The 27,841-nt window shown below is 42.9% G+C and overlaps 2 protein-coding genes across 13 annotated transcripts in view; one reads left to right on the forward strand and one right to left on the reverse strand.

The window, feature by feature from the left end:
- The window catches only part of macf1a (microtubule actin crosslinking factor 1a), a 214,549-nt gene that overhangs the window by 64,115 nt on the left and 122,593 nt on the right, over positions 1–27,841 (forward strand). For 10 of the 12 annotated variants that reach the window (XM_076755015.1, XM_076755025.1, XM_076755027.1 and 7 more), the window contains one exon: positions 24,385–24,446. In XM_076755015.1, the coding sequence (XP_076611130.1) occupies positions 24,385–24,446 (62 nt within the window). Of the gene's footprint in view, positions 1–15,746; positions 15,886–20,769; positions 21,227–24,384; positions 24,447–27,841 lie in introns of those variants that run through there. The other 2 variants (XM_076755016.1, XM_076755018.1) reach the window with 2 other exon arrangements.
- gsk3aa (glycogen synthase kinase 3 alpha a) overlaps positions 1–27,841 on the reverse strand; it is a 195,589-nt gene that overhangs the window by 8,710 nt on the left and 159,038 nt on the right. The window lies entirely within an intron of this gene.

Below are 27,841 nucleotides of genomic sequence, written 5' to 3' on the forward strand. Positions count from 1 at the left end.
CCACAAAACCACAAATTGTGTTACAGTGACTAAAAACTTAAGTCACTATACCTTAACACTATGGTGATTTAGCCAAATGTAAGATGCTCTGAAGCGTCATTTGACTCAGATGAAAACCTACAAAAGCATACCTTTCTTAATGAACCCAGACCCACCTTTACGAAAAGCCTGTCAATGCAGAAAATTTGGTCATAAGTGGTACTTAACAAACCAGTAGTAGTTTTAAATTGTTTTGTGTCACGAGCAGACAAGTTGCCCGTCTGAACTTCAGAGCCTGTTAATCAGGTTACATAAACGTCTGGATGCTGTTTGTTTCCACGTTAGCATGAGACCGGCTTGGCTGCTAGAACTGGTCAGAGGAGGAGTTACTGCGTCAGGCAGGGTTTAACCTGAGACGACAGCACAGGTGCAAATAAAGCCTCTCACCTTTCTCATAGTTGTTTGACTCTGGTGATAAAGACATTTTCGGGAAAGTAAAATTAGTATATTTCTTCATCACATTAAAATAACCTTCACTTCTCAAGCTGTTGTATTACTACAACATTACAACATGGCCTTAATCTCAGAGGAACTAGATGAAGGTAGAACAGTCAGAAAAGACAGCGTAATTAAACTACCATCTTTCTTGATATACAGTCTCAGTGGTCCTGACATCAGAGCAGTGTATCAAAGGCTGTATCAGAGTGCTGTCAGATCTACTGTACATTATGTGTCATAAAGATTTCAGTGTCGTATTCATTATATGTGACTTCATTAGTAAGCACTATGACAGATTTAATGATCACATGGGGGAGATGAGGCAGAACCTTTATGGTCCCAAAGCACAACTGCCCTTTTTTACGTGTGTTAATACTATAGGAATAGCAATAATATATCCAGTCATCCAATAACATCCATTAAACAGCAGCCATATTGTGCGCTTGATATGCCATCTTTTAAAATAGCTTTCAGTAGCTGTGACCTGAATGTACAATAGAGAAATACGTCTGAATGGATGAAAGCGTTCGTGCTGATAATATCTTTTGTAATGGATTTTTAGAGGGGCAGAGTAAAGTTATTTTAGGAAAATTAATGGAGGAGATGTGTGGATTTTCTGTGTCAGTGTGTGAAGGGACAGACGAAAGCAACGTGATCAGCAGCAGTGCCTCCTGAAGCTGGTCGAAACACCAGCAGGCTGGATCCGTATCTCTTATTGACGTCTCCAAATTCTGGGTCACCCCGCTGCCCAGTGTCACAAACACACTCTCACACGCTGACATGTTTTCAGTCACCCAGATGTGTTGAGTGTGATAAGCTTTCTTTTACATTTATCAGCATCGTGCCAGCTGGGCGTCGCCCCACCGTTGCTCTACTCGCAGAGCTAAAGTGTTAACTGTCATGCCTGTAAACCTCTGCAAACATATTTGTGTGACACCAGCTACCAGTTGCTATCCCTCAGAGCCCCTGAATGCTGCCGGTAGGGATGCAGCGCCCTCCATAGGATAGATTTATTGATTGGTTGTAGCATTGGTCCCCAGGTCAAAGGATATGGTAACAGTGTCTCTTAATAATAATCTTTCAAGTTTTTCATAGGAGACGTTGAATGTTTTGTCGCCACCTCTCTCCTCATAGCTAGCATGCACTGTCCTTGTAGCTCTGAGTCACTTACTGCAGCCCTCTCCCTGCACTGACAGGCCTATAATCACACAGGGAAGACTACAGTTTGTGCATGTAATTACTGTGTGTGTATGTGTGGTATTCATGTGAGCTTTTGACAGTGTGACGGCAGGGTTTAGGCGAAGGAACAAGGCAGTGAAAAGGCTGAGGTCAAAAATCAGAGGACGAGCAGTGACTGTTGAAGTAGCCTCGCAGCATTTCACCTTGGAAGAGCTGTTACCTGTTGATAGTCACATAGTTCATTCCCACAACCAGTTTATGTGTTCGATGTTAGCTTAAGACTGAAAACATCATGAAAAGTGTTACTGAGCTTTAGAGGTGCTAGTAGGCAGATTCTGTTTCCTCCAGATACATCTGGGCTAGCTCTTTCCAGTCTTTATGTTAAGCTAAGCTAATCAGATGCTGTCTATAACTTCATATTTACTGTACAGATGTGAGCATGGTATCGATCTTCTCATCTAACTTTCTGCAACAAATCAAATAAGCATTTTCCAAAATGTCAAAGTACTCCTTAAACTCCTTAATCCTTTCAGTTATTTCCCTGACATTCACTTTCCAATTTCAGCACAAAAAGTTGAAATCTGGATTGGCAAGTTCTCTGCTCTTGTCATTACACAGCCGTTTTAAACTCATTACATTTTCATGACCTTTTCATTGAAATAATAATCTTGATTTTGATGTTTTTCCCACACTGGAGACTTGGTGCAAGCAAACAGAGTACCTTAGTTTACCAAGTCTCCACTAACACCCCCTGTTTCAACCTGCTGCTCAATCAAGACTTGAAATCCGTCTGAGCAGAGCCCTCATAGAGAACTCAAAGGTCACGGAGAACATTTCAAAATGTCACAGCTCTTCTGCACAGTTCACTGTTGTCTTTCTGTGCTGCTGGCTGGCATCACTGTGGCTCACTGTTGGATGTTTTGGGTCCAGAAATAATGTAGCTCCTGGTCCATTTCAAGGAATGAAGACAATCTCAGCACCAATCAAGGATGGAAATTGAATTAACTAGCTAACCTTGAGTTAATATGTTTTTTGCCAAATTGTCTTGTGGAAGAGGTCATTAAATTCCTCTTCCCTCCCTGATTAAGATGTTTTTGGGAAACATTGCTTTGGTCAGCAGTGTTCATTGGTTCCGTCCTTTGTCCTCGTTCACAGCAGGCTTTTGTCCATTCACCTGTCCTGAATAGCGTTACCTCATGAACCTTAATTACATCTCCATAGTTTGTGGCCAAGACTGACCACCTATCTATTATCCAGGCTCTCGCATGGACATCTAAGTGCAGTTATGGCTCAACATTTATCCAACATTCACATGACCTTACCTGAATTTGTGAGCGCAGGCAGGTGTGTGTACATCCCTTTCAGTCTGAGGTGTGATTGTGTGTTCTGAGGACATGCGTCTCAGCAGCTAATCATATGCAAATGTTTACTGAGATCCACATCTGATTATGATATGATGTAACTGTAAAAGTGTTGAGAAATACTGAATTTAACTTCTCTGTTGAAAGAACTTGAGATAGCCTTTTGCCAAACTTTGAATTCCATCCAAAATGTGTTTCTTCATTTAATGTGCACATTATTTCCACTAATTAATGTACAGTGATTTGTAGTTAAACATCACCAGCTTCTTTTGATCCTTCCCTGGAAAAACAGACTGTCAGTCAGTGAACTGCTTGATAAGACTCTCTTTTGCTTGTCAAAACAGTTTGTCTTGTTAATGATTTATGGCTTCTGGAGCTGGAAACGAAAGGCAGAATAGATGAGTGTTTATTTTTAGTTTTCTTGAATCAGAGTTCAGATCCTGTGGCCACGAGAACTGACGGAGGTCAGGGCCAAAGATGTTTTGACTACCCTATAAATTAAACACTGATAACATGCCAGCTTTGTTCAGGCATTTGTTTTAAATGGACATTTCCCAACAAAGAAAACAACTCAAAAGTCAACAGATTTAGGACCTCTCTTTAAATCTCTCCTGCAGCATGAGAATTATGTTTTCTACCATGGATAATAACAAGATTTTTGGCTTGTTTGAGACAGTATCTTATCGACATCTTGTAAGAGCTTATTAATCTATAATATCTGAATGCACTTGGTCTCCTTGTAATCCTAATTATAGTGACACAAGCAGCAAGAAAGTGTTAAGATCTCATGCTGTATAATTCACTCTAAATGATTTTGCTCCTGTCAGGCTGTCAGGATATGCAAATGTCTTAATCATGTTTGGATAAAATACAAATTGCTTGTTTAGTTGAAGATATTGAGTAAACACCCTAACATTCAGTGTAATCACTCCTATATCTTGAATAAATTTCAAGTCGATGGTGTTCAGTTTTACTACTGATATGGCTTTGGAAAAGAAGAAACCTAATTTTAGTAATTTATACTTTGAAAGCCTAAATTCCTTTGTGTGCAAATGTGTATGAATTACAAACATTACAGAGGCTCGTAGCTCCTTTGATACGTCTTTTTAACTCTATTGTGTTTTCTCCTGCTGTCCTTGTGGGGAGGAGCTGCTTCCTGTTTACTTCCTGTTATCCCCAGACTCCATCAGGCCCTGCAGGCTCCACCTTGAAGAGCTCGACTGGCTCCACTTCCTGGAGACAGGGGGCAGCGTGGGAAATGTAGTGTTATCTCAGTGTAATACGCGGCCGGCTGCTCTGAAGTCTGAAGATTTGAGAGAAGCTCAAAGAAATAGAAGATATTTGTGTGTGGGCAGGGAGGAAAACTTAAGTGTATCTGCTAATGTCGGTCTTATTTATTGCCTGGAAGAATTTAAACCACGCCTGCCCCTTTTTGCTTTGGCCCTCAGGTTTATTTCCAAGATCGAAGCTTTTCAACTTAAATTTATTTATTTATTTATTATTTTTAGAGCTTTTGAAGTTGGAGAAACATGCTGTGATGCTGCAAGGGGGCATCAACACTGGAAATGGGACACAGGGATTTCTCTTCATCCTGTGTGTGTGTGTGTGTGTGTGTTTGGTTGGATGGACAAGCTCAGATAATCCTGAGTTTACATAGGCTGTGTGTATAGGGTGGGGGTATGGAGCAAGCCTTTGTTTGTGCTTGTGTGTATGGATACAGGTATGAGTTATGACTGGGCATCTGGACTTTGTTATTGTGGACTTGGTTCTGCATATAATCTATTTCTTTTTATTCTCTTCCCCTTTTTCTCATTTCATCTTCATCAGGTGCTCATTTCTGTCTGCACATGTGTTTTTCACTGTTTTATTCCTGTTGATTTTCTTGTCAGGGGTTGTGACAGACTGACTTGGACTAACTTTTTCCACCCAGCCTTGTTGTGCTTCGATCTCTGTTAGTTTTTAAAGGTGTTGTCTGTGTTTATTGAAGGCCTTTTGTCCACTGCTTATGTTGCTGAAACCCAGAGGTCTAAGCCAGCAGTCAATAGTGGCACTGACCGTAAATGCAGATGGAACATCCGTTAGCCCATCAATAAAGTCTGTCAACACTCCTCAACCTCCTTAATGAAATCTTAGCAGCCAAGTCAACGCTGTGAACACAAATTAAGAGACAGAACAACAATGAACATGCAGCTGCTGTGATAGGTTTTACTCTTAGTTCCTTAAAGTGAAAAAAGACTGAAAACTGGGAAAGCTTTACCTTTGCCGTCACCTTTACGCTCCTCTCCTCATCCCTCCCTCCACCAGCAGCTGTTTGTTGCACAGCCATTTTACCAAGCCCCCTTTTCCATAAAAATGTTCAAATGCCGGTCTTGAACTCATCTCCCTATGAGCTCGTTAAAAAAGGATTACTGTCCCTTTATGTAACAAGACAAAGCCTCAACATACCTGACTCTCTTATGAACCTGTGCAATGTGGAGCAATTAACGCTGCCATTGATCACTTGCCGAGTTGTTGTACCCGTCGGGCACAATTCACATCCCTGCGGCCTTCAGGCTAAGAGGGATACACTCATTTATTTCCTGCTCCACCACATAGTGTTTATTTGCGTGTTTAGGTATGTGTGTGTAATTATGAAGTGTGACTTTGATGAAAGGTCTTTGCAGAGAGTCAGAAAAGCTTCATAGTGTCAGCAGTGAGAGGGAAGAGAAGCTCTTCTGCCTGTGTGATGTACGATCGCTCCTCCCCTCCCCTCGCCTCTAGTTTCATGGTCAGTCTAGGTGGTCTTTGGCTTTCCCTCTGCCTTTTAATTTCCCCCTGCCACACAATAGTCCTCTGTCTCTCTATTACACTTTCTCACACATGAGCATTAACTGACTCACTGACAGCTCCAGTGACTGTGAAACAGCCTGAAATCCACACGCTAACTCACACCTGCCTGAGTACAACACGCTCAATAACAACACAGAGGGCTTTAGACCAGTGAAACAAAAGTGAAAGTCTTCCATGAATGAGAGGGAGTGTTTTTCTACTTCATCCAGGCTACGTGATACATTTAACAAGCTGTGTCAGGACAGTTTTAAGACTAAACCCATTAAGACATCAAACTGAATCAAAGGCAGACCTGCTGATGGAAATCTAGTGTTTATTGAGGAGAATACAGATGGTCCATTGTGGCAATGTCGACTGGTTTCTAGTACAGTACAGTCATTTGTCAAACAAAATATTCACATTTGCTTTTACTACATATTAATTATGCTTTTTCTCTACAGCTCATAAAACCAAGATGAGGACTTTATGTGAATTTCATCTTCTGAAGGAAGATGAAACATACAGTATATGAGGGCTGCAACTGCTGTTTAACACTAGCAAACCGTGAAAAACAATGTAATATCCCAGTGTAACATTTTCAAGTATTTTTTAACCAATAATTCAAAACCAAAATGTCTTCAGTTACAAAGATATAAAACAGAGAAACACTGCGAATCCCTAAACTTGAGAAGATAAAACTTTCTTGATAAATTACTCATTACTGATTAATCATCAGTTGTCACATCTGTTGCATTACTTCTCTCAGTTTACCAATGTTCATCTGTTTTGTCCCTGATAAATATACTATATTTTGTTTGCAGACTAATTTATCACATCAGCAATACCAGTATCCCTTTTTGACATCTTTATGTGTCGTCCAGCGCTGCTTTCACGTGCTGTAGAAACACTGCTGGCTGCATTGCAAACACTCAAACAAACTGCATTATGTCGAAATGAGTTAGAGGTTTCATGTTTAGGAAGAGGTGACAAAATACTCTCTGGACTGAGCATGTGTCCTCTTGAGATGTCAGATAAAGACAAAACCCCCCCAAAACAAATAGAAAGAGGCCCCCAGCTCTGAGACCTTCACCACACTGAATGTAAATGTTGACGTCAGGGCGGCGAGGACCCCGCGGACGCCTCTGACGACCTGATAATTACAGCTTTCTCAGGAGCTCGGGTCAAGTGGCTCAATGAAAGGCCAGAGGATGGGATGGTGTGGGGAGGGAGGGTCCTAATTGAGAGATATCCATGGTAACGAGAACAGCTGGGGTTAAAATTAAGGGCCTGGTTGCCGTGGTTATGCGTTAGGGTCCCCTGTATTTGTGTACACTCTTCACATTCTTCGCCCCCAGCCCCTCTTATCCCCTCACTCCCTCTGCCTCGTCTTTTCCAATCCACTGACCTCATCGTCTGAGTGTTTTTCTTCTTCCTCATCTTCATCTCTCTCACGACCCTATAGACGTCTTGCTCTGTCTCCCTGGCTCTCAAACACACCTCCTCCGATCCCCCTTCACCGTCTTTCACTCACTCTCTGCTCTCTGCATTTGCAGCACAGTGAAACTTTAACATTGCCAAAGGTTTGAGGTCCTGTGCACTCCAGACAGGAAATGACCTGGAGTTTGAGACAAAGAAATAAAGTGGGATCATTTTTTTTAGCCGTGCTAGCAGGTTTGTTCGTTGTTAAGACTGAAATATCTCTTGACAGCTGCAAACCTTTGTGCAGATATGGCCCTAACCCTCATTTCAGATTTCAGATTGTGAGCATGGTAAACATCACGTCTGCTTAACAGCAGCATATTAGCGTTATCATTGAGAGCATGTCGACATTATTGGTTTTAATCTCTTCTTCTTGTTGTGTTTGTGCCTCATAGATTCAAGTTTTGCAAGAATTCGTCTGACAAATTAATTTGTTTTTGAATAAATGGTCAAAGTCCTACATTTTTAAGTGCATTTCTTGCTCTTGACACTCCAGCTAGAAGCCAAACACTATGTACAAACCAGGAAGAAAGATAATTTTTAAGCCCTGAAGTGGGCTGACCCTGGAAATTCTGGTTTAGTTCACTTCTCTATTTGTCTTTTTCACATGTTCTCTTTCGTTTTGTTTCCCTTGTTGCTCCTGGCTAACACTCATGTCAGCTCTCCTGTGCTATCACATGTTTTTATCATTCCTTTTTCTTTCACTTTCTCCTGTCTTCACTCTGTCTCCCGTTTATCTCATGTTTTTGTTCTTCCTGTACTTTGATCTTTTATCTCAGCCTCTTTATCATGTGCACTCGTGCCATCAAGATTCCTTTTCCCCCACTTTTTTTCCTTCAAGTGTCAATTTATCTCAATTAGCATACAATTATTCTTCTCCCCAACTCATTCATTCCCTCCGTTCTTCTGCCCTCTGTCCTTCCCTCTCCTGCTCATTAACCTGTGATTAACTAAGGCCCTAAAAGCAGAGGAGTTTGGATGAAACCTCTATTTTCTCACGGGGTCATAAATCTGTCGCTTTCTCCTTCCCTCTGTCTACGTCCGTCCCCTCCCTTCTTTTCCACCATTCATGCATGCAGGCCTTCTCTGTGCTATTCTGGGTAACATCTTTTACACTCTTCTTCCTCTATTTCTCCTCCTAACTCCTCCTAACTTCTCTGACGTATCAGGGACGTACTTGTGTGTGTTTGTTGTTTTTCTGTATATGAAACACACACACACACACACACACACACACACACACACACACACACACACACACTAACACACACCAACACCAACATGATCTTTGCCCTTTCCCTTGTGGAGGGCTCTGATCTGGCAGTTAATGCTCCAGAGGTCAAAATCACTGTTTTCATGCTGCTCCTGAGCCTAATGGCTGCGAATGAGGGAGCGACAGTGAAGTCACAGAGGTCATGATGGTTTCCTGTTTCCAGCCAAGCTCAGTGTATTTGTACTGCATACAAAACAGTCTAAAATCCATCCTCCATCATACAAGAAATTGGCTATGACAATGTATGTTTTATATCCAAACCAGAAGAACCACAGCATGATGATGCTTGGGGTGGATGTATAGGTCTGTAAAGCCTGTGACTGTGACCTTAGTGTTTGTCTCCTTTAAGGAAGGAGGTGGCATTGACCTTAATCATAACACTATGCAGTGCCTTGTTGGGTGATGTCATGTCGCATTTTGGCAAAGGTTGAGCCGAGTTTAAGTTTTTGCTGATGTCAGCAAGGTGGTCCCATTTAAATCAATGAGGGTTGTGGTAGGGTGGATGGTGACAACAAGTTTTATGCTCATTGTTTTGTTATAAACTTTTTTTCAGTCAATATTTGTTCATCTCCTTTTCTGCATGCAGCATACAAAGAACACACAGTCAGAGCTATTTTGTGCTGTTATAACTGTATTATAAGGCAGACATGTTGATTCCAAATGTTGTATGCTGAAATAATCTATTTTGGTGTGTGTCAGAGTGGCCCGGAGGGGATAGAGCCAGAACGATGTTAACTGCTGAAGTCTTTGTTCTTTTCTTTTTATCATGCAGGGTGAGAGAAGGGACAGGGGTAATTGGGCTTTGTTTCCGGAAAACAAAAGTTTTGCCACTGTTGTGTCTGTTTCTGTATTCTTTGGCGTGTAGGCTCAGAAACTTTTCCTGTTTTCCCAGCCAAGTGATTTAATTTTGCTATGCAGGAATTCAGGCTTCCAGAAAACGAGTTGCCCTCTTGACATTTTTGGACTCTGCGGCAGCAGCAGAAGGGCCCGTGACCCAGTTTGACTCCCAGAGTTTTGAGTCCCAGATGCACTTTTCTGTACTTCCTCATTGCTTTCATTTCTCTCCACTCATAAGGTAATTTCCTGAAACAGTAGAGAACAGATTTCAGGTTATTAAATCACTGTTTGCAGCGTGAGAAGGAAGGTAAACATGTCAGCCTGTGTTTCATGAACACAGATTAGAGCTGGTCTCAGATGAAGGAAGCTTTTACAAGATAAATGTTAAACTCTGTGAGCTGCTGTTTGAAGCAGCGGCTGGGAAACTTAAGCCTTAAACTGACCTCATGTGTGTCTTCAGATGGGCCAGCTTCCATCACTTTTACTGACATGTCCTAAGTAACTTCCCAGCACCCCTGTGCTTTGTCTATCTGTGTGTCCTCGAGTCAACTCCCCTTAATCCCTGTTAGTTTATTTGGGGGCCACACTCATCCTCGATCCTCTCCTGCTCCACCCTCCTCTCCTGTCCTCTAATCTCTTAATGGCATCTCGGGGTGTCGCTGTCTGTCTGTCTCTCTGTCCGTCTGAGGACTCCTGGCTCTGTTCCTGTCTGCTCTTGGGAACGAGTGTAGCGATCCGCTTAGTTGTTCTGTCAAAACATAACTTACTTAACTGTCAGCAGCACCAGCACTGGGAGGCTTTGATGTGTTCATCCCACATCCAAAGAGACCACAGCAGGCAACTGGACACAGTGTTCTCTGTCAAACTGGACATGCTGGGGAATAGCTTGACTTTGCATTGTAGATAAATATGCCAGTTACTGAATAGTCTTATTTTTGGGAATGGAATACTAATCTTTCTACAAATGATTAACTCCTCTGTGTCCATGTTAAATCCTTTTTTAATGTGAAGACCCACGGTGGCCTGATATTTCTGCTGTACGGTTGGCTGGATTGTAGCGAAGCCTCGATCAGGTCCAGTGATCGTGATGTCCAGCTCCTCGCTGTGTGATTAGCCATGCCTGAATAACTAACAGTCTGAGGTTGATTGCTTATGCTTGTGTGACCCAGCGATGCCAAATCCATTTGTCTGGATAGAGCTAAACTGTGTTTGTGTAAATGGTTTACTATGTGCTCATCTTATACTGAACATTAAACAGCAGTTTGGGTTTCTAATTATTATTTCCTCTAGTTTCCCTGCTGGGAAATTTTGACATCACACACTAAAGAAAAGAGAGGTAAAAGGGTACTGTGTGTGTATCCAAGTGTGAGACTAAACTTTCTTTGAGAGTTTTACGCTGAATAAGATGTTTTAAAATCAATGATGCAACACCAGAGACAATCTGAATTTGCTTCTCTGTAACTGGACACAGTCTGCCCCCTAACTGCATAACGTGGTACTGCAGGGAAGCTGTGTCTGAGTTTGTCTCAAAGTTTGGATGCATTTCAAAGTGAGTCCAGCTTTCCCTGCAGACTGCTCAACTATTTATCATTGTACTGCAAACAGAATTACAACTCCAGCACTCTTGTTGTTTCAGGATCCCAGAAATCATTACAGTGCGCAGTTCATTGGCTGAGCACTAGACAGCCAGGTGCCTCGCTGTACTGAGTGTACTGCTGATGGAAATATTTTATCAAAACATGTACAAGTATTTGCTTCCTCTCATCTACATCCACCTTGTTTCCTGTACGTGTAGTGTAATGGCTTAAACCTCCTGGTGCTTTTGTCTGCATGGTTCAGCCTCAGAAAGGCAGGTCAGGACGCTGGCGGACGGATCGTTTTCCAGACAGGAAGTGTTTCTGCTGCATTTCACCAATGGAGAGGTCAGGGGTCAGGCAGCTGCCGGGGAACAGTGTGGGAGGCTGGCAGGCAGCGGGGATGTGTCACGGTCACACCACATGCAGCTGTAAAGGAGTCTCAGAATAGCTGTTTTATTCACATAAGTTACAGCATTACAGCAACTCTTCTCAGGACCTGATTCTGAACCAGGACTGTGTCCGTTCAGACGACTGACTGTTCTTTTCATAGTGGTGTAAAGACAATTATTGAGGCATAAGGTTTATTAGGAAGAACATGTTATTTAATCTGCTAATTCACCTTATTCAAAGCACGTCGTTTTGTCAGTTTCTTTGTTACAGGGTAAAAAAGGTTGATAGTTAAAGAGTTATTAGAAGATGCTTGTACAGGTAGAAGCTGGTATTAAAGGCAGAGGTGAATGAGTTCAGTCTGGCAGATGGTACTTTGTCAGAGAAACTGAGGGGAGCCAGAGAGGAGGACATGGAAAGTCCTATTTTTTGTTGTAGCTACATGGACATTAAAGTCTAAGGTCACAGGATTCATCACTCTGATGTGACTGTCCTTTTCCTCATCCTGCTCTTGCTGCTCATCCTCCCTCCTGTCCTTCATCAACATATTTGTTCCTGTTTCCTCCTGCTCTTAGCATGGTCCTCACAAAGCAGCAGTGCAGCATAACGTCTCATGTTAAATAGAGCTGGATCTTATTGGAAGTTTTTGATACGGTGCCAGCTCGATATCTAGATTTTAGTTCATCACTCAGCCGGGTGCTTCTGCCTGAGATGATGAAATAGGTTTGTTGTTTTGCCCCCATTTGTTCTTCAGTCTTCTTCCACGTTGGTACTAGGGCTGCAAATAACAATTATATTTAATAATAGCTGACAATTATCACGGGAACGAATGAGGTTATGGTTTTATGAACATATACTGTTCCCAGTTCTGCAGCTTGTGTTCTTTTGTGTGGTCAGCCTGCAGTGTATTTCCATATGCAGATAGAGTTTATGGCTCTGCCTGCACTCATCTCTCAGTAATATCATCTGAAGGCACAGGGCAGCAGTTCTGCTCACAAAAGTACAGTATATTTGTGTGTGTGTGTGTGTGTGTGTGTGTGTGTGTGTGTGTGTGTGTGTGTGTGTGTGTGTGTGTGTGTGTTTGCATACGTCTTTGTTTGTGTGTCAGGGTGACCTTGCTGGCATCCAGGCTATCTCTGTGCTGACTGGGAGAATTGAGCCTTACTGGGGGGAGGGAGAGGCTGGAGATGTGATATGCTGCTGTATTAAAGGTGCGAAAGGGATACATGCGAGCAGAATCATATGAGCCATATGCTAAATAATTACATTTTCTCCTCTGACCAGTGATGTCACATGTCTGTGCTTTGATGGTAAGCGTCAGATGAATTATGCCTCTCTAATATAGTGAAAGCAGAGACTGTGCACATCAATCACAAAAGGCTGTGTGTGTTTTTGTGTGTTTGTGTCCTTCTCATTCTCTCCTTTTCGGTGTTTGTGTGGCAGCGAGTGTGAGATTTCTCTCTCTGATATCTGAATGAAAAGGGTCATTCACGTCCCAACACAAACAGCCAATACAACACCGGCCTTACAACAACATACTCTCTCCGTCTCCCTCGATGCTTCCCACACTCTCTGTTCCATCTTTTATTTCTTGTCCCGCCATCTTTCTTCTTCTCTTCCCTCCCTCTTGTGTTGAGCTTATACTGTAGTCTGACATCATTGCAGGCTTTGTTACACCCTGGCTGTATCTGTGTGTGTGTGTGTGTGTGTGTGTGTGTGTGTGTGTGTGTGTGTGTGTGTGAGTGTGTATGTGTATGTGGTTGAAGTTTCCAGACACAGCATTTTTGACAGAGAAGGGACATGAGATTGGACCCCTGACCTCTTGACCCTGAAAGCTGACGTGCACACATGCAAAGAGGCACCAAACATACACAACAGCAGCGGTTTATTCAGGCTGTGCACCATGTGAGGGGAAGAAATAAAGTGATGAAATGCGCCTTTGCATGAATGAATGAGTGATTTGTGTTTTTGAAGGTCTAAAGGCAAAGCAGTATATCTGAGTTGATTGTAATGTGTGTGTGCGTGTGCGTGTGCGTTAAAATGTGTGCACGGGGTTAATGAAATACTTGATAATGTTGTAAGACACACAAGGAATATTTTAGCTATAAAGAAATACCAATGTAACTAAATTGGAGAGTATGTATTAGTAACAGTTATTAAAGACAGTAGATCTAGCTTCTACTTTTATCTGAATGTGGTAAAACTCTTGCTAAAACCATCTAAGTACATAAATAGATTGTATTGTTGTATAAGTGTGAAGTAGGTCATAGCACTAAGGTGTCACTGCAGTCAGAGATTGGTGGTTTTAGGGTGCTAAAGTGATGCTGGTCTTGCTGTCAGTGGTTTGAGTGTTGAGTCCTGCAGCCCAGCACACTTGTTGGTCTCTTCTGCCCCACAGTGGCAGCATCACGCTCTCTGCCGCACATGTGGTTGCTAAATTTCCTCTTGTAGCTTCTTCTCACTGTTCATGTTCTCTCTATCAATCACAGCTTGCCATTTTTTTTTCTTCATATTTTTACTCTTTTATTTATGTTTTTATTGCATCCTATTCTTGTTGTTTCTCTACTCGTTCGCCTTTTAATTTATCAATCTGTGCAGTGGTCAAACCATTTTTTATTTATTTTTTAATTGTTGTTACAGGGCAGAAAGGACTCTGGGTAATGCAGTTCTGATGGGTAATGTAGTTCTGATCTCTGCTTCCCAAAGATCCAGAACACTATTGAATGCTCTCTCTTTGTAACTTGATTACATTTAGAAGAAGTTTGATGTTTCAAGCCAAAGTTGGTCTTCAGGAGGAACAGAGGTTATTTTAGGACAGAAAGGATGAGAAATGGGAAATCACCAACTGAGCCTCCGAATGCCTCTGTGCTGGAAAACACCGGACAAACAGCTGGAGTCAGGATCACATCTCCATTACATCATGCTATCTGGTAATTGTGGTGCTTAGGAAATGACTAATAGGAAAGAAAGCCAGTATTGCCCTTTTCATACATCCACCAGGATGGTCTTCATCAATTCTATGTGACCAAAATGCTGCATGATTACTTTCTTGTTGGATCATTGTTGTCCTACAGTGAAAACCATGCTTTTACCAAATGACAAACTAGTCTTTAGATCAGTGTGTTAGGGCTTAAACTGCAGCATGTGGCTGCACTTGAATTAAAATGAACACAATCGTCAGTGAAGTTTGGATCTGACAACAATGAAACGTTGTCAGAGTGATTGCGGTTGTGAGTTGTTTTGTCTGGGGGTTGCTAGGACTGAAATGTCGGTGGCTTTTTAGAGCAGAGTTGATAACTTGACCACAGACACACACGCACACGCACGGTTCTCTACAAGGTGACAATAACTCAAGGACCCCCGGCCTTCCAGTCTGTAGCCTGAATCATGCTGAATCACACTGCACTGTCTCTGTGTCTGACACACACACACACACACACACACACACACACACACACACCTTGGTATGATCACCCCCTCTGTGAAGCTTTTGAACACACCATCACAGTCAGTCAGCAGACATCATTCAAAGATAGCCGCTCATAAATATCACAGCCAGGATGCATTGCTCACTCATAGCAACAGAGGTAAACACACACGCACACACACACAAACAGACACACAAATACACACACCATCCACAAACCTCTGCCAACGTGTGCACATGCTGAGAGGACGATCACATACTGTACGAGTGCAAAATGTTTGTATTCAGATACAGAAATATTTAGTGCACTATGCTCATATCTTAATATATAAAATAACTTCAACATGCCAAAATAGAAATACACACAGGAAGAAGAGCATGTGGGTATCTCCCATGTGGTTTCCTTCAGAGAGAGTGAGGCAACCACACACACAGACTTCCGTCTGTTTAGTCCCATTTCATTTATTTACCGGTTTTCTAACGGCACTGAGCAACAGCTACACTCTGGTGGCTTGTTTCAGGGGAATGGAATTCACTGTTCGAGTGTCAGGGAGCGAGCGAGCGAGATTGAGAGAGAGTGAGAAAGAGAGAGAGAGGCGGCGGGGGGAGTGGGAGGGCATCTGAATGGAGAGAAGAACTCAGAGAAGTTATTAGCTCCAGTAGTTATGTGCTGAAAGTGGAGAGATGCTGGAGAAAGGACGGGAAGACTGCTTTTGTCTTGTTTCGAAACAGAAGAAGTGAAAGGAGAAGAAGGGTCCTCGTCATTCTGGTGACTGACATTTAGAAACACGCTGTAAAGTCCCTCTTTTATGGATGCCTCTAGTTTTGGGACTTTACCTGGAAGCCTGCGGTCTTTAGAGCTTTGGTTCATCTTTGTGTGACCGTCACTCATTGCTTGTGGAGCTACCTGACTTTTGCAGGAGTTTAAGGAGCAGAGCAACAGTTTGTGAATGAAGATGGACTTTCTAACAGACCCTACAGTCATAACGCCCATCCTGGTTGTGACTTTTCACTTCTTGACAGCAGCTGGATTTTGGTTTTACTGTCGCCGTTGTCGATGGACAGCCAGTTTTGAACAAGGTAAACTGTACCTTTTTAACGTCCCGCTGCCACTCAGAGGGACCGATAAACTAAACATTTTTCAACCTGTTTCCTTTTTTATCGCTCGTCTCTTCTCAATCACTGCTCCATCTATAAATTATCTCCTCTTTGTAGAGAGAAAGATGATTTGACATGGGCTCCATGTGCTTCCTGTTTGGTCCCGCCCCTTCTGCTGTGCCATTTTTGTACTGGACAAACTCACTTATCTGTCAGCGTGTTGGCGTCTTCATTTAAATCGTTGCCTTTAGCATTTAGCTCAGCATCTGCGTTGCTTTTAAAACCCTTTTGAAATTGTTTATAAGGTAGTTAGCATGGTGCTAAAGCTTTCCTAGCTTGCGGCAGTACCTCCATGTTTCCCATTTTAGTTTGAGTGGAGTGTAAAGGGGTTTGTGCTGTACTGAGCATATAGGTTTCTCCTGTTTCACCTCCTGCTTCAGTGAGACACCGTTTTTATACTTTAGTGCTGCAGGACTCGATTGCTCATCTGCTTCTACTGCATGAGTCAGTGGAGCAGAACCATCCATATTTGGCTCTTTGTGGAGAAAGGCTGTTATATTTCACGGACTGTTGAATCATATAGTCAAATCTATGTAATTCAACCTGGAGACTGCAATCTGTGTGTGTGTGTCTTTGGCTGCTGACGTGGCCAGCTTTGTCTTGTTTTTATAGCTACGTGTTCAACACCAAACAACGAGCTGCTGTGCTGCCAGTAAGCTGCTAAGTTTAGTCATGAGTCTAATTGTTCATAGCTAATGGTAAACACTGATGTAACATTGATGTTTTGCAGCATGAAACAAATTCCAGTTGGCTTTGATGCTTTAGCTTTAGTGCTAATACTCATTTAAAGCCTGATACAAATACTCATTATGTAACAGCCTGTTGTATCTCAACTATTTTGACATGATGTTTATGCTGACCTTTATACCTTTGCTCAGTAGCTGTTGGTAATGCACGTAGTTTATTCAAATGCAGTGGCTTTGAACAGAGGAAAAACTGAAGCAAATTCTTGGTTAGTCACAGTTGAGAGTAGATGAGGCATTTGGTTTGGGACATGGGTCTAATTTTGTCTGATGCTGCGATTGGCTTTGATTCAACTGGGGGAAATATGTGTCATGACATAACGGTGCAGATTAATGAGGTCGATCAATACAGAGAGGGCAGCGGATGTAACGGTGATGGTAGGGGAGACAAGGGAAACGGGAGAAAATGTTGAGGGGTCGAGCCCCAAAGAAAAGAGTACAGCTATGAAGCAAATTAGAGGTGAAAATCAGGAGTTATCGAAAAGTTTTTTATGATATTAAACTGACCCTTTACCTCAAATTATTTATTTGCACTGACTTACCCTCTGTGTGCTTGAAAGATGGCTAAAATTACTTCTTCCTTGTCAAACTTTTATCATCTGATAAGCAACAAACCTCTTTAGGAAGAAGCATTTAGCCAAATTCTCACAAAAAATAGATGTGTTACTGTACTCACTGACACGTTATATAGTTGCACCGTTTCCTAATACAAAGCGGGGGCCATACATGTTGTCCACCTACGTGGTCAGCTGAGGGTGCTGTGCCCATGATGCTTTGCTTATGGATTAGGAAGCTGGGCCACTGTTGGTGCCTGTCCAGCATCCTGGACAGTTTCATGAGTGTGTGTTCCTAAATATTTTTACTGTAGTTTATGATGTTTTAATTTAAGCTAGATTAAAATAGAACTTCATACCGTTCATTGTGGAAACTGTTTATCTGTATGTGTCTCTCATAATGAGTGCTTAGGGTGTGTCCGTGTGAGTGACTCTGAAGCCACGGTGAGGCAGGACGTTTACTCAAATGTCAAACTTTTATGTTTACTTGATTGTTTCGTCTTGTCTCTACGTTCTAGGTACAGTATGTGTGTGTGGTCATAGTTTGTGATGCTGTGGTGCCGATGCTAACCTTACTCATCTCATCACAGGAAACCAAACCTGTCACAGTGGTAGGCCAAGCGTGGTAGGGTGTGTGTGGGTGTGCAGTGTTATACATGAGCATGATGTGGTTTGAGTTGTCACAACATGTAAGTAATGGTGGTTTACACTTGCTAAGCCTTGCACTTAACCATGTTCTCTATGTTTAGAATACAGCGTAGCTTGTCCAGTAATAAAATATCAATAGTGTACATTACATTATAGGCCAGGTGTGGTTTCATGTCATGATCACTGAACAAGACAGACGATGTCTTTATTTAGATGAGGGTTAGTAGTGAAACCGAGCTGACCCCGAATCACCTTTGACCATTAATGTGGCCTTTGGATTTATAAACCAGTTTTTCTTGTTATCTTGTGTCATTTCAGGCTAGTTTTACTGTAGTGCTGATAGCCTCATACATGAATGTCTTGTGTATAATGTAGTATTTATGTTCAGGAGTGTCTCTCTGAGATTGCTGGTTTCATTTAAGCCCTCAGGTGTGTCTCTTCTGTGGCCACAGGAGGGCACATTCAGTCTAATCTGATGACAGGGCTTATGGTCAACCAGGCCAACTGGACAGTTTAGTTAGTGTGTAATTGGGAGATGTGAGCTACAAAACAGCACCAGAGAAAATTTGCATTTTTAAGATGAAATACTGGAATTCTGACAAGAAATCTCCCACGAACACTGTCTCCTCTCGTCATCTGATTTGCAAATCTGTAGCGAGTTTGTTCAGCTCGAACACAAACAAACATTTAGCATTCAGCGTTCGTAGCTCAGAGAGAAAAATGGGATAAGAAGCGGAAGGCAAGGAAGAATTAGATGGAAAAAAAGAGGGATGCAGGCTAATGCCAGCCTTCGAGTGTCACCAGAGAGGAGGAGGAGGATAAATGCACCCTGGGAGCCAGCCTGGCTGAAAGAGAAACAGAAAGGTAAAGAAGGGAAAATTACATGATGGATGAAGAACAAGAGGAAAACCAGGACACTTGGAAAGCACCATCTCACTTTTAATTTTAACTGAATCACAAGAAGATAAAGGCAGAACGCCGGAAGACAGGGCAACAGAGAGGGAGAGGGAGGGAGATTAGAGGTGATAACGGGGGAGAAGGAGGGAGCGAGGGATAAGCACGCCGTGTGGTATTAGAGACGTAAGCTCCGTCTGGTATTTTTAGTGTGGATGGTCCCTTAGAGATGGAGAGAGGAGAGATTCAAAGTGAAGGCACGGAGGAAAGGCAGAATCTGATGGCGAGAGGCAGCAAAGAAGAAGAGGACCTAAAAGAAGGAGGGGTGGAGATAAAGGAGTGACGTCGCCGGTGGAGGAAACGGTTGGAGAAAAGGAGGAGGAGCTTGTGTTACTCTGAGCTTGTTGTGACGGTCAGAGTATGTGAGTCATTGTCTCGCCTGGTCAGGTGTGTGCGCCTGTGCCGTATGGACAGAGTACGCCTGCTTTCAGAGCCAGGAGCTGCTGTCATATCAGCGTTTGCTCTCATGAGGTCTGTCCTCACGTCCTGACTCCTGGCCAGGTCACATGACCTTCTGAGGAGGCCACAGCCGAGCTTTTAGCCCGAGCAGCGGACTCATTGCTTCCACGCTGCTGATTCTTGACTCTGTTTTTCATTATTTTTTTTTTCTGTTTTTTTTTTTTTTATAAGGCCGAGCAGAAATTATTCAGAGCTGCGCTGGCACTGTCTGGGATGGCACAGCTATTTTGAGAGACGAACAAGGGGGAGGGCAGAGAGAGATTTCATAATAATAAAGAGTTCATGCTGTCAGCTGTGAAAGGAAGCAGACAGTGAATTTTCTTGCCATGACTAGATGATGTGTTCAGCAACAGGCAGTGTGGGCTAAAAGCTGCTAGAGGCCTCTTATTCACTGCTGACTGCTTATTGTCTCTGCCTGAAAAGCACAAATCTGGATGGAGGCCAAGAATATGATCGAAGCTCTTCTTCATTATGTACGCGATCATCATCTCCCGTATCTGTTGTACACATATGAGGCACATGCACTAATGAGATGAAGGACTGCCTGGGCTGGTTTTCCTCTCTATATTAAATTAAACAACGTCACCATCCCGCCGGGCCTTTCTTGAGGCTGCGGTCCATCTCAGCCCAAGTCACACTCTCTCCCTCCATTTTCTTCAAAAAGCTGCTGAGCTCACATCACTAGGAGCAGAAAAGCCTCGGGGCTGCTGACTCGTTTACAAAAGAAACCTGGGAAGTTTGTGTTTGCCTCTTAAGGAAAGGAAACATGAGAAAAGGAGCAGGAGTAAAAGCATGAAAATCAAGGAAATGAGATATCCTGGAGCTGCTGCATCTGGCTTTCGTCAGCTTGAACGCAAAGAGTGTGTTGTTTGCATAGTTCAGCAGAACAAGACAAACTTTTGTATTTTTGGATGCTTTTGTAGTTTTGTGGCACGTAGAAAGAACTCGAGTGGGTTACATCATCTGTCTTTCAGAGTTGGTTTTTAAGAACATCTCTTCAGGACACAAACTGCCTCAGGCTCCTTTGAACAACAATACAAGTCCTCCAGTTCTGCTCTGTGACAAAAACAGAAAACAGCGACTAAATGTGGATTTATTCAACGTCTACTCTACTTTTACAGACAGTCCACTAAAAATGAGAAAAGAAAAAAAGAAAACTGTCCTTCCCCTCTGGATGGTACATGTCAGCAAGGAAAGTTGCTTACCTATGCAGAGACAGAGAGAGGAATTGTAGAAAGAAGAAAAAGGTAAACAGAGGAAGCACCCCTGCAGCTCTGCAGAGCCACCATCAGCTGCAGTCTGAGCACAGACCGTCTGTTGTGGCCTGGATACAGAGAGTGAGCAAGCAAGAGAACAAGCGAGAGAGAGTGTCACTGCCTGGTGAGGAAGTAGCACTGACTGGAGGGAGTAAACAGGGCGGGCGGGAGGGAGGCCGTCCTTTTAGAACTGAGGGCGAGGAGCTGACGTCGACTTTGACACACACGTGTGAGAGCAACTGCTGGTGTGGAAAGAGTGCGAGAGGCAGAGGGAGAAGGCCGGCCAAGAGGGGCTGACATGGCAGCTAACACGGGAATCGAGGAGAGAGGGAACGGCTGAGCCACAGAGAGATTAAACCTGGACAAGAGTAGAAACTCTGAGAGAGAAACTGGTAGTACCTGCCGGTGCTCTCCTGGTGGTTCACGCTCACACTGCAGCTTTCAGCTCTGGATACGTGAAGGCAGCTTGTTGCCAAAGACGTCTCGCTGCTATAATCATCTGACTTCTGTCTTGGATTATGCACCGTTCACATCAAATGAGGCTCTGATTAGTGGAGGTGGAAAGCATAAGAGTTGTGGACGATGTGGCCTGACTACAGGAATGAATGTCATCTCAACGCTCACCTGTACTCGCTCATGTGCTGTGCAGGTTAGTGTGTGTACCTGTGTGTGTGTGTGTGTGTGTGTGTACATGGCCATTGTGAAGCTGTGCAGTATTTGCAGTCGTTGTTTACATGCTGTCAGTCGGAGAGGCTCCTGTCAGCACGTGTTTCACTGTGTGTTTGAACAGTTCATATTTGTGCACACACCAGGGACAACAGTTATGCTAGCTGTGGTCTCTATTAATCATTGTGGGTGTCAGGGCAAAGGGCGAGACGTTCGTGTGTGTCTGTGTTGTTGGACAGCATGCAAGGGGGTGTGTACATTTTAACAATGCCTTCCTCTGTACACGAATGAGAGTCTTTCCGTGGCTGTCACTCACGTACCTCGGCTCTTCTCATGTCTCCAGTTTTCTGAGATTAATAACACTTAAGATCACACATGATGACTTTGTGACCTGATTCCCACACCTGCAGCACATGCACCTGATAAGTCTTCACAGGCTGATGAGCGATATGTGTTAGCAAGTGCGGTTAACCAGTATACATGTGTGTGCTCTAATGGCATGTCACAGAGTGTTTCCTCTGGGCTAACTAGCTCAGCTACTCGGGCAGGTTTTGGATGCAAGGCGTGTTGCAGTGGTGAAACTATTTTGTAAGAGCATGTTGAAATATGCGTTCTTTGCCTCTGGGCTCGCCCTTTGTGTACACTCCTCAGTGTGTCACCCCGTTTGTGTCGTGGCGGTCGTGCCGTGCTGAGATTGACCTTGAGTTTCATGTGGTTGAGATATTTGACCTACTAAAACCTAAATCGAATTCCCTCTTTGGAAATCCGTTCTACTTTTGGAGCTCGACCGTTGAAGCCGTCAGGACCGCTTAGGGGCTCTGTGGAAGTCTGTGTGTTTGCATAGGTGTGTGTGAGAGGGACACATGAGATAACAAGATCTCTGAAGGAGGAAGTGATACCTTCTGTCTCTCCCCGTGGCTGCTCTCCCTCATGGCGTCACCACGGCAACTGATAAACAGCTGGCAGGAAGGGCGGTACCTACGGCCGACTGTTTTCTGATTGGCTGGAAATGAATCTGTTGGACAAACTGGAGGGAAAATGCTCATCTGTCATTGAGCTGTTGAATGTGTGGGCTAGTCTTGATATGAGAAGGAAAAATATCTCGTCATGGTTTCATTTTTCACTACTGGGCTGAATATTTTCACAGAAATGATACGATTAGATATGAGACAACATGTTCTGCGTGTAGTAAGAGCTGAAACTAAAGATCCTGGAGAAGTGGGAAAGACTACACACTTTTAACGCTTGTAACTTTTGAGTAGATTTTACCAGAAGATGTCCTGTCATAGTGTTTTTTGTGTACCAGTGTCTTTTATATTATGGACCGATGAGAACAGAGAAAAGCAGCAAATGAGAAGCTGCAGCCAGAGAATATTTGGTGTTTTGTCTTACACTATTAATTGGTTATCAAAATAGTTGCAGCTTATTTTATATATGTTTTATTATTGTTGTACCTCTTTGTCTCTTGTAATCCATGTGTGGTATTTGGCAGGACAAGGAAAGGAAAACTTGGTAACTAACTCATTAACAAACTACAGCTGTTGAATATGTCTGTAGCCTACCATTGTATGCTACACATACATTGCATTTTGTATACTTAACATCGACTTAAACCATTTTAGGAACATGCAGTATCACTTTAAAGGATGTTTAACTGTCCCTCCAGAAGGAAGATGGATATTTAGCAGAATGGCGGGAAGGGAAAGGCAGAGAGGATCTGTGTTTTCTCCACGACAGACTGATATGAGCAGAGAGAGGCTGGAGAGGAAGAGAGGCTCCGTTAGTGTGGAGGAAGAGGAGGTGGTGATGAGGGGGAAAAGAGGGCTGTACATGAACAACAGAAGGTGAAAGTTGTAGCACGAGCATGTGAACGTCTGTTACCATCTTTAAAAAGCACCACAAGTAGCACAGTTCATCACTTAAACAGGCATGAACAACTACAATCCAAGCATTCAAGTGTTTGTTCTAATTATGTCATTTTTTCCATTATTTCATTATTATTATTAGAATTATTTTCAGTTATTTCCAAATTTCTTAACAAAATGACATCATGGCAGCCATTTTCTGGGCAATAAGAAAAGAATATACTATACAAACAAATGGCGCTGGCTGCAATACAATGTTATTTTAAAATTAAAACCATCATACAGATGGCCGTTTTAGCACCATTTCAGAGCTGCACTGCATATACGTCGCTCTGTAGATCCCGGGGTGAAATAACACAGTTGTGCCTCAGCATCAGCTTCTATTCCTGGCCTGCCTGCCTCACTCCTCTGGCCTGTGGAGGACGCAGGCTGGAGCGCTGCCTGGCTGCAGATCACTCTTCAGTTAGAAACCGTGGAAGCTGAGAGAAAGGTCAGACCTCGAGACATTAAATGAACTGAAGAAGGAGGAATTTGTCAGAGTAGAGACAGAAGATAACAAACACAGTCACGTAAGGAAGGGAGAAAGAAAAGACAACTTTTCAAGCTTCATCACAACCTCAGTTTACTCAGGATGATGTTATCTCAGTAAAACATCGTAAAGATAGCTGCTCACGACTTTACAAGAGGTCTCGTTTGTAGATGCGGAAGTTTCTTATCAACGTGACCTCGAGTTGTTGTCCATGAACTCAAAGAGTCTTCAGCGTGTCTTAGCTGTTTGTCTTTACATCAGCTCTTATCCAATACTGCTTTGCATGACATTGGATGCTGAATAAGATGAGAAACATGTAGTCACTGTGAAGAAGAACGAGTCGTGTATGCACTCCTGTGAGTGTTACCTGTTACACTTGACTGTGTGTTAGTGTCTTTCATTAAGTTCATGACATGAGTGTGAGGTAACAAAAAGGCTTTGTGGGAGTAATCCAATACAAGTAGCTGCTAAGCCGCTAAGTGTTTGTGTGTGTGTATGTGTGAGGAAAGAACAGCAACTCTCCTGCAGAAATCCTCTCAAATTGTTACTTGCAAATCAATACAAATGCACAAATCCAGCATCGTCATTAACTGTCTCCATGGGGGGTGTTGAGTGCGCCGCTTTGCCCGTCTGAGCTGGATTTCTGTGTGTGTATGTGTGACCTTGTCATCTACACCGTTCATTGGAATAATCACGCAGGCTGTAAGTAGTTAACCTCCCTCCTCTCTCTTTGCGTCTGTTTTACAGATGAGCGGGACAGAGTGCAGAAGAAAACCTTCACAAAATGGGTCAACAAGCATCTCATCAAGGTATGTGTCACTGGGTTCAGCTGCTTTGATATGTACCTGTTTTGGTTTTGTAGAAATGCTTGTCAGGGTTTTTAGGGTTGTTTTAAAATGAATGCTGAAGGTTTAATCTTAATCTTCAATACAAAGTTTTTAAGTTCACAGTTTTACAGTGACAGCGTGACCTCAAACCAGCACACATTTTTTCACACAGTCCTCTACAACATGCATGTCTCAGATGGCTTGATATTCTCTAATATGCTCTCGAGAGCATGGTAATAGCCTCAGAAAACCTAGTAACTTGTTTGGGATTCATTGGATCCTTTGACTCAGTCCGACTACAGCTTGATAATAACAGAGCACATTAAAACAAATTGATCTTAAGGAAAAAAATACATTTTCTTCGTCTGCCCTCAGGTGGTCCAACAGGTCTTTATTAGCAATATTTTTATAAAATTGCATATTTATTTTTGGAAAAACACTTCCGACTCATCTTCCTCTGCTTCTCTTGGCTGAGACAGTGTGGTTTCGTCAATCCGTGTGCTCTGATCACAGCTAATGTGGCCTTGTCTGAGCAGCAGACTGAGCTCTTGCATCAGTAGATGAGCATCTGTCCGGCTCACTCCTGCTCTGTCACTGTTAGCGATGGCTCTGAAGTTACAGCTCGTTAATCCATTCCCCTCCATCCAGCCATGGTTACACTTCAATCATGTTCAGCAGCGAAATCAAAGTGGTGGATAAAGTAAAAGCCAGTCTTAAATGAATATTTTATAGCAGTTGTGAATGTAGAAATGTTAACTTGAATGCAGATATTAAATTATTGATCGGCAGACTCTTCGTCTCACCAGGATCCTGAATGTGATTGTTGCATTTGAAGGCTTCAGTCAAGAATCAGCTGAAGTAATTAATTCTGACTGAACAGCTGCATAAAGTCAAAACATTCAGCTAAATCACATCTATAGTTCTTCCTCTCACAGTAAAGGAAGCTTTGCACGATAACACCTGACAGCCCTAACATGCTATCACTTAAAATGCTGCCTGCTGAGTCAAACCTTGAAGTGGAGGACATACGTTGTTTCCCCTGAAGATGATGAAGAGAAAGGGAAATATTGATTTATGGTCTCTGTTAGCTATTTACAGACAGTGTGCCCTTTGTGGGTCACAGACAGCTGGCTTTGCTGCCTACATGTGTGCATACTGTCACATCTGCACACACATGCCGTTTCTATCGCATCCATAAAGTATAGCATGCACACCATGTGTAGCACACTCAGGCGGTGAGGGGAGCTGAATGCAGGGTATTTCTATCACATGACTGGGGAATGGAGCATCTGTCTGACCCCATAACTCTGGAGCGACTGTCGTCACAGTGCCCAGCCTGTGAGTGTAACTCTATATCAGCCTGCACTGCCAGACCAACCGCTGACTGTAAATGTAGGTCAGAGATGGAGACTGAGAGCAGCAGCAGGAGAGATGGGATGCTTTTTCAGTGCTGGAAATGCAACTCCCATCAATTTGTAATGAAATATAGCTGTTTTACTGCCTTTGTGTGTGCAGAGCTGAAATATTAGTTGATTATATCATTAGACAATCTACAGGAAATGAAATGGCAACAATTTTGATGTTTGATTAATCAGTTAAGTCATTTCTTAAGCTGTTTTCCGGTCCCGGCCTGTTAAAATAGGAATATTTGCTGGTTTCTTTGGCTTACATGAGAGTGAAATTAATATTATCGAGGTTTGGATTTTTGGTTTTAGCAAACTCTGCATTTTATAGTAGTTTCTCAGAGAGATTAATCGATGATGAATAATGATTTGTTGCAGTCATAACTTAGAGTTAGAAACACCTTTAAACCACCCACATTAACAGACAAGCAAAAAGAGCCAGGTGAGTAAGAAAAGGTTAGGAAACGAGAGACAGCGGCTCCAGGCGGCACAGTGCACCATGAACAACTGCTGTTCTCTGACACTTCTTCTCACTCAGCCACACACTCACTCATTCGCACAGACAGACAGACACATGCATGTACACGCACACACGCACGCACTGACAGTCATTACATTAGCATGGAGGTCATCTTGAGTTAAGTGGGAATGGTATTTATTAAGGAGAGTGCTGAACTTTGAGTGAGATAGGAAGATGAGAGGATGGCGGATGGAGGGATGGTGGAAGGAGAGGTGATGAAAACATGTATAGCATACAAAAGAGGAGAATCAACTCTTGTCTCATCTGCTGAACTGATCTGCTGCCGCTGGATGAAAAAGTGTTGCCAAAGAAGTAATATGTCAAAAAGCGATTGTGTCCCAACAGTGTGCTCTTGAATAGAGAGCGGGGTGAAATAGTTCTGTGTTCTACGTCATCTGTTGACTCTCGGCCAGGATTGATTGTACAAACCTCCACCCATCAGAAGGGACAAAGAGACCTACACGGACGGAGAAAACAGTACTCAGGCTAAGACCCAGAAAAGATCAAGAAAGACAGAATAGAAAATAAACTCCTGAGACAAAGAGAGGGAACATTAAAGAGAAGATGAAGAGACAGAAAAGGAGAGGTAGGCAAAGACAGACAGGTGCCCTTTGGCCTCAGGTGACATCATCACTTCCTGTCTGCTCTGTGTGTCGTGTCTGGTATGTTTTAAGCTGCACAGGTGTGTGTGCATGCATGTTTGCGTGTGTGTACAGTACAAACAGGGCCCAGTATAAACACTGGCCTCCCAAGCTACCTGCTGGCACGCAGTGACACACTCTTACCCAGCAGGCTGTTGACACAGGGAGCACAAATCCGGTAGCTGTGGATTAAGAAGTTAGGAGGAGGCAAAAGGTGTTTCACAAAGATGAAGAACTGGTAGTCACACTGTGGCTCAGTGGGCTAACAAGATGTTTAACCACCCGCAGCCTGTTTTTGTAATTCAGATGAGCTCCTACTGTAGAAAAACCTCCACAGCAACCAGACTAGAGACGCCAAACACAGTAACACCGACAATTAAACACACACGTCAAGTACTGTTTGTCAAAAAACAGCTCAAAAGTTATTTTTCACTTGTTCTAGTGTGATGAGAACATGTTTCGCCTCATGTTCTAGCTTGTAGCAGCCATGAAAAATGCACCCTAGTAAATATTAGAAAAATAAAGGAGAGAAACTTGAAACAATTTCACAGCAACAAGTCTGAAGGGTGTTTTTGCAGTAGCTGCATGCTTTCTCAAAGTCTTAACCTTGCTGTCAGAACTGGGTGAAACACTGCATGTAATTTTTTTAGCGTATTATGACCTGCTTGGAATTTCAGATGTGAGGTTTGAATCATATCACATTGAGCAGCATGTCAATCCCAGAAACTCATCCTTAATTGGCATTCAAATAGTTGCCATCATTAATTTTCCACCCTGCTGTAGTTGTCAAACCCTATTTATGCAATATAACTA

The sequence above is a fragment of the Chaetodon auriga genome, chromosome 17 (genome assembly GCF_051107435.1).
Source record: "Chaetodon auriga isolate fChaAug3 chromosome 17, fChaAug3.hap1, whole genome shotgun sequence".
In the NCBI taxonomy this organism is placed as follows: Eukaryota; Metazoa; Chordata; class Actinopteri; order Chaetodontiformes; family Chaetodontidae; genus Chaetodon; species Chaetodon auriga.